The sequence below is a fragment of the Budorcas taxicolor genome, chromosome 11, assembly GCF_023091745.1.
Source record: "Budorcas taxicolor isolate Tak-1 chromosome 11, Takin1.1, whole genome shotgun sequence".
In the NCBI taxonomy this organism is placed as follows: Eukaryota; Metazoa; Chordata; class Mammalia; order Artiodactyla; family Bovidae; genus Budorcas; species Budorcas taxicolor.
In genome coordinates this window covers 107,545,626-107,557,791 of record NC_068920.1, presented here as the reverse complement: position 1 = coordinate 107,557,791, position 12,166 = coordinate 107,545,626, and the positions used below count along the sequence as shown (strand labels likewise).

Sequence of the window (12,166 nt, the reverse complement as noted above, 5' to 3'; positions counted from 1 at the left end):
GTTCTCTAAAAGTAGACTGCTTTTTAAAATTAAGGCTGTGGAAGGCCATTTCTAGAGGGCAGGGAAAGTTCTGTTTCTGATGTGGTGCCGGCTATGTGAGAGTTCACTGCATAATGATTTGGAATTGTATGTTTACAGTTTGTGCACTTTTCTGTATGTCTATTTCACCTGAAGGACAGAATGAAGATTTTGTGATTTATTACAAGAGGAGTAGCAATTTGTCTGTTACCAAGGGAGAACAAAATGAAGGAAGACGATACAAGAAGAGATGAATTGATTTTGATTGATGTGAAAATGGGGAGTCTGAGGTGAAAGTGGGCAGTGACCCAAGAATTTTAGGTATTTGTCCTCAAGATGTCTGCAACTTTTAAGTAGTATTTGTTATTACAGTAGTGGTAGATTGGAAACAATGAAATATCAAGTCATGGTTAAATAATGGCACAACCAAAAATGAAATATGACTTTGCTATTAAGAAGTAAGCCATAAATGTTTGTTTATTAAAGCCACTTATAAAAGCATAGTGCAATCCCATTTTAAAAAATTATATATTTTATATGTAGGCACAGAAAATAATCAGGAAGAATGTAGCCCATAATATTAACAATGGATTATCCCTGAGGTAAAGAATTACAGATGATTCTTACTGCCTTAGCTACATTTTTTCTTCCAGTGAGCATGCATTTTTTGCAGAACACAGTAAGAAAGGAAATGCCTTGTAGGGCTGCAGCTGGGCTCGTAGCCTCCTCACCAGAGTTTGTCTGCACATCCCCTCAGGTGCTAGCCTGGGGTGGCCAGGGCCTGTGCCAGCTGCTCAGTCACAATTCTCCCCTTACAAATTATAAAAACTCACCGATGACCCAGGAGCATGTTTGAATATGGAATCTCAATGTTTAGAGAGAGTTGAACTCCATTCAACTTTCGAAACATTCAAATCATGCTTGCAGAGGGTGGCCTCTCCTCTTTCATGGGTCCTTCCGCAACACAAGGGCTGGGAGAACCATCTTGGATCCAGGCTGGGATTTCCCAGAGATTTTCTTCAGAGGTCAGGTTGCTCATTTTCCAGGGTTCAGTTCACTCCTTCCACTTCATTGGAAGAATTCCTATTATCTGTATAATTTCACGCTTGATTATAAAAATATAATCTGATCCTGTTCAGCAGTATCACAGAACTCTGTCAAGTTTTCTTGTCCTATTTCATTACCTCATAGAGGCTCTAGGTACAGTCATGGGTCTATCACAGGTGCTTCAGAAATAACTAGTTCTCTTGAGGCTTGAGATCCAGCTCTCCACACTGAGACAGAGGCCTCTGGAAGAAAGACCTCAGTTGTGTGGAGCCCCGCTAGGACTCTGATCCAGCTGTTCCCCATCTCTGGGCCTCAGCGTCCTCCTTTGTAAATTGGGTGGAGGAGAGGTTGGGGCTGAGTGGGTGCCGGGGCCCCCACCAGTTCTCACAGCCAGGTTCTGAGAACAGAGCTTGCGGTAGCTCTGGCCTGCCCGCCCTCTACCTCAGTATGGGAGCACAACAGCATGATAACCCTTGCGGTATGCCTTAGACACGAGAGTCTTGTTTTGTATCAAAGTAAATAATAAAGAAAAAGTAACTCTTCCCACCCCACCCCCATGGAAAAGAATAATAATGAGAAGGAAGGAAGCACGGGAGAAATCGAAAGGGAAGGATTCTTGCTCCCCCTGTCAGGAGAGTTCTCAGGATGAAGTCTTGTAGTGGCTGTCACACGGGGCCCATCGCCATGTCAGACATATTTATCTGAAAGGTTGGGCTTGCCTCCTTGTCGGACCACGGGCCTGAAAGAGAGGTGGGTGACTGTCAGTGCAGCAGGAGCCCCTGCAATTCGATGCAGCATCCACTCAAGTCTACCCACACACACCCACACCAGCTTCCCAGCCTTCAGGGGGCTCTGAGGACTTGTCCCCAGGCCACCAGCATGGGACTAGGTGAAGGACCTCAGCAACCCTGCCAAGAACTTTCCTTGTGCCATCATGAGATGAGAGGTTGGAGAATGTGCCCAAGGTCACGTAGCTAGGACGGGCTGGAGCCAGCATCTGAAGCCAGTTAGTCTAGCTTCTTGGAGACTTTGTCAAGGTCCCCATGGAGGTGTGAGAAGCAAGCTGATAACCAAGCCATCATCTGAGTTGATTCTCAGCCCTTGAGAGGATCACAGCGATAGAGGAGGATGTGAATGAACCACCGTCTGTTAGTCAAGTAGAGCTATTTTACCTAAAAGTCCCTTTGATTACCCAAATTTGATGTGTTAATTCACTACTGGGCTAGCACCTTCTAAATGGGCTGATTCATCGTGAGTGCCATGTCTACACACACCATCCTCCAAAACCTCGGGGTTGAAGCTGAGCTGCCCTTGGTCATCACTGAGTTTATTAACTCAGGTGTGTGAATTGCTCATAGTTTTAATCTGCATGGTTTTGTATTTGGGGACAGAGTTTTATTCTCAGTTACTCATTTCAAAATTTCAGAAAAGATAGAGATAACGGATGGTTCTCCTCCAAAATCTTTCCAATATTGAAACTGCTAAAAAATCCTTCTCTGCTCTTAAAGGGTATCCATTGGTATATCACCTTTAGCATATGCATTGGAAATTCATTACATTTCCATTGTTAAAAAATAACAATGTATAAGACACTGAACTTGGGTTTCTGAAGAGAAATATCTAGGGTGAAATGCAAACCTCAGGTATAAAACTTGAAACATTTTCATCTACTGAAAGGAACTGGTGAATAGAGTTGGTTATCGTTAACCCCCTCTGCCCTGGCTCCCAACCACAGAGAGGAGCCTGGGCTTTGAACAGAAGTTGCAGCTCTCCTGCTTGCTAGCAGTATGGCCTCAGACAAGTCACTAAAGGTCCTAAGCCTCAGTTTCCTCATCTATAAAATGGTAACCACACTGACTACTTTAAAGGTTGTTATGAAACTTGAAACTTAAAAACTTTATATATATTCATATATATAAAGCACTGGTAAACTTTAAGGTTGTTATGATTGAGTTGGCCAGAAAGTTCATTTGGGCTTTGGGAAAAACTTAAATGAACTTTTTGGCCAACCCAATATTATTGACGGGTGGCTCAGTGGTAAAGAATCCACCAGCCAAACAGCAGATGTGGGTTCAATTCCTGGATTGCGAAAATCCTCCAGAGAAGGAAAAGGCAACCCACTCCAGTATTCTTGCCTGGGAAATCCCATGGACAAAGGAGTCTGGTGGGCTATAGTCCATGGGGTCGCAAAGAGTTGGACACGACTGAGCAACTAAATAACAGCATTATTGATAGCTAACGTGTAGGCGTGACTCTGCCACCTTGGCTAGATTTCCTGATCTCTGAGCCAGTGACCTATGAGATGGCACTGTGGTGATCCCCTATTGGGTTGCTGTGAGCATAAGAAATTCCCTGGGTGTGACCCCCATCACTGTGCTGGGCTAGAGAGGGCACTTGCTAGATGTTAGGGCAGTGCTGCCTCAGACTAAGCTGGAAGGAGAAAGGAGACTGAGGCCTCTCTTTCAGACACCGTTTTTCACTTATGTCTTTTCCTGATCATTTCAGAATGATCATGGGCTGGAATTGGATGAGGGGGTCACTTGAACTGCCAGATAGTTCTTTGCCTCTCTCCCTGACTTCCCCTTCTTCCCCCTCCAGTCCTTGGTAGTAAATCAAGGCCCTGAGTTGCCACAGGGAAATGAGCAACTGAGGCCATTTTTTTTTTTGTTAATTGAGTGATATTTGGTTCAGGTGATAAAACTGACTCTCCCCTCCCACCACCCAAAAGCTAGACCAAACCAATGGGAAAATAAAGAAGTTTTCGTAAGAAAACAACAAGACTCGAACTTCCTTAGTAGTCCAGTGGCTAAGACTCTGTGCTCCCAATGCAGGGAGCCCAGGTTTGATCCCTGGTCAGGGAACTAGATCCCACATGCTTGCAGCAAAGAGTTTCCATGCACTGCTAAAGATCCTGTGTGCCACAAGGAAGACCCAGTGCAGCCAAATAAATAAAAACTTTAAAAGAAAGAAACCAATATTTATGAAAGAAAGAAAGGAAACAAGACTCAGACAGAATCGTCCAGATAAAAGAACCCTCGGGTCTTTGGGGGCTTCCCAGGTGGCGCAGTAGTAAAGAATCCGCCTGCCAGCGCAAAAGACAAAAGAGAAGTGTGTTCGAGCCCTGGGTTGGGAAGATACCCTGGAGGAGGAAATGGCAACCCACTCCAGTGTTCTTGCCTGGAGAATCCTACGGACAGAGGAGTCCGGTGGGTATCCACGGGGTTGCAAAGAGTCAGACATGACTGAGCACCGCGTGGATATAGGATTAAATGGGGGAATACTTCAGGTTAGGCCAAATAAGATGGACATTTCCTGAAACCACACTGCTCTTTCCATTAGTCCAGCTTCACCTCTATCTCCTCCCCTGTGTCAGCCTTCTGCCTGCATCTGTTCAGACACTATAATAACTCCCTGGACCTCAGGACTCTGCTGCCATGGCCTCTGTCTGGAAAAGATCCCCACCATCTGCTGCCTGGGATGAGCAGGTCCAGAGATTATAAGAGACTCACCTGGGACATTTGCAGACACGTCTTCGGTTCCCTGGTTAAGGAAAAAGAAGGGGTAAGATGATTATCTCACCATGGCCAACAATTCCAAACATGATTTCTGCTTCACTTTTCCTGTTTATTTAGGATTATAAGTTTTTTCTAGTGTGGCTATGACTATTTTTTTCAAAGCAAATAAGAACTACATCAACGTTTTAAAAAATACATCATAGGTGTTTGTGGTCCAGTGTATAGGACCTCACACTGCCAGTGCAGAGGGCCAGGGTTTGATCCTTGATCAGGGAACTAGATCCTACATGCTAAAACTATTAATAAAAGATCCCACGTGCTGCAACTAAAACCCAGCGCAGCCAAATAAATAAATATTTGGAAAAAATACATCATAATAAAGTAAACTTGTAAAATGACAGTGCATAATAATGATTGACACTGAAAAGAAGATTAATTTACTAAAACACAAGCTATAAAGCATAATATATTTACATTTTATAGTTTTAATAATTATTATTAAAAGTTAAAAATTAAAGTATAGTTGATTTACAATATTGTGTTAGATTCAGATGTATAGTAAAGTGATTCAGTTTTTATACATGTAAATATATATATATGTAAATATATGGGCTTCCCTGGTGGCTCAGATGATAAAGAATCTGCTTGCAATGCAGGAGATCCAGGTTTGATTCCTGGGTCAGGACGATCTGCTAGAGGAGGAAATGACAACCCACTCTAGTATTCTTGCCTGGGAAATTCCATGGACAGAGGAGCCTGGTGGGCTACAGTCCATGGGGTCCCAAAGAGTCGGATGTGACTGACGGAATAACACATATACATATATATGTAAATGTATATATACATGTATATGTAAACAAACATTTCAGATTCTTTTCCTTTATAGATAATTACAAGATATTGAATATAGTGCTATGCAATAAGTAGCATTTAACTCCTGAGAACTGAGGTGAGGTCTTCTTTCCCACCCTTCTTCACATCACTTTAAAAAGCATTGCAAATACACACGTGGGTGAACGTGGGTTAGTACGGCCACCTGCAGTAGGATCCAAATGGGTGGGGGCTCACAAGGAGGGGGCCAAGGATAAACCACTGCCTGTAGTGGTTTTGACCCGGGCTTCCAGGGCTCTGGTGCCCGGGCCACAGCCGGGCCCCGCCCTGCTCCCATCCCAATCCTGCTGCTGCTGCTGCTGCTGCTAGGTGGCTTCAGTCGTGTCCAACTCTGTGCGACCCCACAGACGGCAGCCCACCAGGCTCCCCCGTCCCTGGGATTCTCCAGGCAAGAACACTGGAGTGGGTTGCGATTTCCTTCCCCATCCTAGGCGTTTGTAATAAGCCCAGACCTGCGGGCTTTGCTGGTGGAACACCCCACCCCTGCAGCTGCCGCTCCGGGGATGGGGCTATGCCTTCCTAAAAACTTTCCGGGATGTGGAAAGAGAAGGGGTTTTCCCTGCGTTCTCCCTCCAGGAAAGACATAGGCAGTGCCTAGCCCTCCGGTGCAGCTCAAAGTTCCAGAAATCCGAACCCAACTAACTGAACTGCCCGCAAGGGCTGCCTAAAGCAAAGCGCTGCAAAAATCGGGCTGAATCTTTCCGCGCGATTCCCCAGGACTTACGGCGGTAGCAGATGCATGTGATGACCAATGAGAGGAGAAGGACGGCGCAGGTCCCGGCCAGGGGAGCCCAGATGTAGATATCGCAGGCGAAGTCCAGCCCGTTCGTGTCCACTGACGACACAGAAGACGCGGACATTTAGGACAGGGCCCGGGATCCCCCACCCCACCCTGGGGACCCCCCCCCCCCCACCAACCCTATCCCACCCCGTTGGTGCGGGCACGTCCCTTTCCCTGTTCCGGCTTTCGTTTCCCCACCGCTTGGGCTGCTAGGAAGATCAGCGTGGCCCCTTGCCGCGCCCGCCTCACCTGTGCTGCCCGCCGAGGGCCGGCACACCTCTGAGCGCGGAGAGACAGACCTAGTCTGCGGCGCGATGGTGGGCGCGCGCGTGGATGGCCGCATCGCCGGCGTCGTGGCGGGCTTCGCTGCGGGAACAACGGAGAGTGGTTAGGGGCCGCGCTGGAGCTGTGCCCGCGAACCCTTCCCACCTCTCCGCCAGCCTTTGCTAAGGGGGCACTCCCTCCGGATTAGCCACTGGAGGAGCCGTAGAGGCTCAGCGGAGCTCGGCGCTCAGCGCAGGGAGATGCTGAAAGACCACCTGGTCGTCTGAGTACACTGGATGCCTTGGATACGAACACAGAGGCCAGTGCCCCTCCGCCCAGCCTCTCTCCAGGGCCCCACCAGAAAGCTCGAGGGCTTGGAGGAGGCAGGGGTGGGAGGGTGGGACACCGGCCTTCTACTGACCAGCAGAGGGAAGCTCAGATAATTGAAGTGCAGTAAGTTGCCCAGGATCATACTAGCCCGGAACTCGAGCCCACATCAACCAGACCTAAAAAGTCACCTTGAATTACTACCCAGTCGCACCCTAGCCTCAGTTTTCTCCTCTGTGAATTGGGAACAGTATCTAAGTAGCCCCCAGAGGCTCGAACCCCAAGAGACTCGAAAGTAGCGGTGTCCCTGTGAAAAACGGACTCAGACGCGAACCCCAAAGCCGACCCGGGGCGCCGAACCTGGCAAGAAGACAGGCACGAAGTTACTGAAGTACAGGACCGAGTTGCTCAAGACCGAGCAAAAATAGTAGCCTTGGTCCTCCTGGCGGAAGTTTCTCAGGGTGAGCTGGAATTTGGAGCCGGTGAACCTGGCGCCGGAAATGTGGTCGGGGTCCAGTCCCTGGGCTAGCTTGACCCGTTGGGAGGAGACATACATTAGGAAGGTGGGTCTGGGGTCGTCCCCGGGTATCTGGCGGAGCCAGGAGCACCCTGACGCCATGCCGGACGGCACCACCTCGCATTGCAGCTCCACCGTCTCGCCCAGTCTGGTCTCCTTCTGCGTCGGCGACATCAGGAACGAGAGCGACCCGAGGACCATGGGGGCATCTGCGGGACACGGGCAGCGAGACTGAGCTGGGAGCCCCGCGCCGACCGCCCCCCCACCCCCACCCCCACCCCCGGCCAATCCCATGCCAGCCCCGCCCGCGCCTCCCCCAGGGGTCGCCAACTCACCGAGCAGCTGCAGGGCCAGCGGCAGGATCAGGGCGGTCAAGAGTGAGGCCATGGAGCGCTCCCCGCCGCGGAAACTCCGAGGCGCGCAGGAGTCGGTGGATCACCGACGGGGCCGGGGGAAGTTTCGCCCTTCGACCGGCCTCCGAGCCCGATTTCGCATTCAGAGGATGTGATGTCACTTGAAGCCCCGCGGAGAAGAGAGTCGCCCTCCTTTTCGCGGTTGTCACCCTCCAGCCCAGAGAGGGGTGGGGGTGTGGGGGTCCGTGAATGGGGGCCGTCGAGGCAATCTGGCCAGGTGGAGAACAAGGACAAGGATGGCTGGACGTGGCCCTTGGAAGGGCTATCTTGTGGGTGTGACAGAGGCAGAACATAGAGATAAGAGATTTCTAGAAGGGAGGGTGAGCGAGCAGGAAGGAGAGAGAAATGTCCACTTCCTTTGACCTCATTCAGAGTGGCCCTGGCACTGACAACTTGGGGCTTTAGGTCCCGGCGAAGTGGGCCCTGAGGGCTGAGACTAAGAGGAGTTAGTGACTGGCCTACGTCTGGGGGACTCGGACAGGGGCGTCCGGGTGCCCACAGAGGATAAAACCTTCTTCCTTCCATTGAGGAGACTTCCACCAGTCAGCCGGTCAAGCAGTGTGTGAGGTTTGTGATTTTCTGCTTCTCATCCTCTTTCCTCAGCAGTTAAACCTGGCCACCACAGCCTCATTCCTTCGAGGCCACTGCAGCAGCCTCCACACTAGCTCCTGTTCCGGCGAGTCCCCCAACCACACTGCTGTGAACAGTATTCTCCAAAAGGGAATGTGATAGCGTCACTCTTGAAGCCTCCTGGTGACCTGCAGGTCTGAGAGGAAGCTCTGCGTGGAAGCTCAGCCCTGCCTTGGCTTGGAGCCTCTGAGTGCTGGTTCTGCCCAGCCTCCTTCCCAGGCCCCTGTCCTGGTCTTTCCTATTCACCCCCACTACATGCCCATAGGGTAATCTTATAGTGCGCTCAGTCATATCTGACTCTTTGCGACCCCATGGACTGTAGCCTGCCAGGCTCCTCTGTCGTGGCATTTTCAGGCAAGATTACTGCCAGCGGGGTTGCCATTTCTTCCTGCAGGGGAATCTTCCCAAGCCAGGGATCAAATCCGTGTCTCTAGTGTCTCCTGTGCTGGCAGGCAGATTCTTTACCACTAGCGCCACTGATGATCTGAACTGTGCGCTCCCCATGCTGGAATGCACTTCTGTTTCAGCCCCTGGCCAGCTCCCAAGCCTTGGTATCTGAATCTCATTCTTCTGGCTCTGGGTGCTTGGCAGGCACATGTGTCAGCCTGGGCGGAGACGTTTCTTCCTGTCTGAACCTGATACACACTTGGCCCCTTCCTTTTTTGTCTGCTGCTGTCCTGAAACCTTCCACCCCATAGTGGGTCCCCTCTCTCATTTCTTCCGGGTATTCCCATTTTGCATCCCATAGTGAGTGCAGCAATGCCCCAACTTTTTGACATCAGGGACCAGTTTAGTGGAAGACAACTTTTCCACCGACTGAAGGCAGGGGATGGTTTGGTGATGATTCAAGCACATTGTATTTATTGTGCACTTTATTATTATTATTACATCAGCTCCACTGCCAATCATCAGGCGTTAGATCCCAGGGGTTGCAGACCCCTGCCACAGTGCCTGCCCCTCATGCTGCTGCCCCCTGTTTCTAGAGACAAACCACCTGGTGTTATCTGTTCCATGTGCCTGCCCCATCCATGAGTTCTGCCAGGTGGTGAGGCCTATGTCCCCGACACCCTCCCAGATGTCACATGTCATATCACGGCAGGCTGAGCTGTGTTTGCAAAACTGCAAAACTCCCTTCATGGAGTCTGAGCTTGAGTCTTGGATGGGATTTTTTTTTTTTAACTTTGATGTCAACACTCTCCCTCACCCCTCTACCCAAGGCGTCCAAGGTACTTACTCTAACACACACCATTTAACGTTATATATTTAGAGATATTTTTTTAAGTGTCTTTTAAATTACAAAAGTTATATATTGTTGAAAAACTTCAGACAATACAAAAAAGAGTATGGGGAGGTTTCCCTGTCTCAACTCTCCTCCCATCGTCCATTCTCTAGAGAAAACCACTTATGTGTGCCCCTCATATATAGTCTATGCACAAACAGATGCTTATACATCATTTTAGACACATGGTTGTACTATACACATATTTTTTTTGCAACCTGCATTTTTTATCTAACAGTAGAAGAGGAAAGCTTTTCATGTCAGCATCTGTAGATCCACCCATACTTCTAAAGAGCGTATTTTATATGCTTAGTTGTGTTTGACTCTTTTTTTTTGACCCCACGGACTGTAGCCCACCAGTTTCCTCTGTCCATGGGATTTCCCAGGCAGGAATACTGGAGTGGGTTGCCATTTCCTTCTCCAGCATTTTATATGAGTGTTCCATAATTTAGTTTCCCTATTAACAGGCATTTAAGGAGTTTCTCAATTTTTAAAAAAGCACTTCTTTACTTATTTGGTTGTGCTGGGTCTTAGTTGCAGCATGTGGGATCTAATTCCCTGACCAGGGATGGAACCCCAGGCTCCCTGGATTGGGAGTGTGGAATCTTAGCCACTGGACCACCAGGGAAGTCCCAGCAGTTTCTCAATTTTTGCAATTACTAGTAAAGCTGTAGTAGATCCAGTGCATCTATATCAGTGAGCAGTCACTCATGTTCATGGAACATTTTCAAATGGAGGACTAGGGAAGTTGAGGAAGGAAAACCCTTTGTAATGATGGATATGACTGTGGCACAAGCAGTGGTTCCCCTGGCATACCAATATGTGTGTGTGTTTGTGTCCCTGGCTGCGTAGACACAGAGCTGTGCCTTAGCTCACATGAGTGAGGGTCACAAGGAAACAGCCAAGTCCAGATACGCCCCTGACAAGGCAGTCCTCGTTTTAAATAATTTCCCATTTTGCTTCATCTCTGTTCCCACTGCAGGAGTGTTAAATGGCCCTTTTGGCCAAAGGATGCCATCAGGAGGGAGGTGAAGAGGATGACCGGCCACGAAGGTACACCTTGCTGGTGGAGGAAGCATTGGAGGGAAGCCAGAGTCAACCTGCAGATATTTGGATCTTGGGGACCAGGTTCCTGAGGATGATGATGCCCAGGTTCTGGGGTATAAAGCTTGAAAATAGAATCATCCTATCCCACTCTCCCGGAAGTGAGCTGTAACTAGCGTGGAGGTCTTCTAGCCTTGCTACTTAGAAAAGTGTCAACCAGGGGGCTGGCAGCCCCCTTGTGCAGAGCATGACAGAGGATGGGGGGATGTCAGGGCAACATGTCAAACCCACCGAGGAGGTTCTGTGACCCCAATGTTATTTTTCAGAGAGCTGGTAGATTTTCGGCATAACCACAATGACATCCGCCCTGTCGCAGACAGAACAGATGCAACTGTGCACGTTCTGGCGATGCTTGTTTGCTGCAGGGCCAGGTGTGCAGAGGGCTGGGTGAGGACTGCCAGGTGAGCTCCGCATCCCACACTGGCACTCACATGGGGTAGATGAAGAAATGGGAGCAGCCTCACTCTCAAACTCCTTATTTTTAAACACATTCAGGGAGTAATAGGGTAACAGAGTCACCAGTTTCTGTGACAGAGAGGCTGGCACTCTTCCAGCACTTCTGGTCCCTTTCAGTGAAGACCTTGTCCTGCTCACCTAGTCTGTGCTCCATCCTGCCAGGGCTTTCCATGGTCCCTTAGAAAACACCAGTTTTTATGCTGGTTTAAACAGGTCACCAGTTTCTAGGCCGAATTTAAGCAGGTCTTTGCTTTCCTCAAGGTATATGTTATTTTTTTTAAGATTTTTTTAAAATGTGGCCCATTGTAAGTCTTTATTGAATTTGTTACAATATTGCCTCTGTTTTATGATTTGTTTTTTTTTTTTTTTTTTTGGCTGATGGGGTATGTAGAATCTTAACTCCCTCACCAGGAATCGAACCCACATGCCCTGCATTGAAAGGCAAAATGAGAACCAGTGAACCACCAGGGAAGTCCGAAGGTATATGTTCTTAAACCACAGAACTACTCAGCGGTAAAGAAACCACTTGCCAAGGAGGAGACACAGGTTCAGTCCCTGGGTCAGGAAGATCCCTTGGAGAAGGAAATGGCAACCCACTCCCAGTATTTTTGCCTGGGAAATCCTATGGATAGAGGAGACTAGTGAGCTACAGTCCATGGGATCACAAAAGAGTTGGACACGATGGAGCATGCACACACATACACACATTAATTAAAGACCTATTCAGAATGTATAACTGGGTGGGGTAGTGGTAGGAAATTAGTCAGGGCCCTGGGCCCCAGCTCCTAAGATGCTGACCCAGGGCCAACCTGGAATCATGGTGTTGGAAGTTAGCTGTTGTCTCCCCTTGCTGGTCCAGGAGATATTACCATCTCCTGGAAAAGAGTTAGCTTACTTGGGCCTAGAAAGGTCTTTGAACTCTAG

The 12,166-nt window shown here is 48.9% G+C and overlaps 1 protein-coding gene across 1 annotated transcript; it reads right to left on the bottom strand.

The window, feature by feature from the left end:
* Positions 1-1,752: 1,752 nt before the first annotated feature.
* CD8A (CD8 subunit alpha) lies at positions 1,753-7,747 on the bottom strand. The gene is made up of 6 exons (XM_052649635.1): positions 7,696-7,747; positions 7,204-7,569; positions 6,502-6,618; positions 6,196-6,306; positions 4,575-4,605; positions 1,753-1,804 (listed from the first exon to the last, which is right to left on the bottom strand). The coding sequence occupies exons 1-6, from the start codon at positions 7,745-7,747 to the stop codon at positions 1,753-1,755; spliced, it is 729 nt and encodes a 242-aa protein (XP_052505595.1).
* Positions 7,748-12,166: the final 4,419 nt, after the last annotated feature.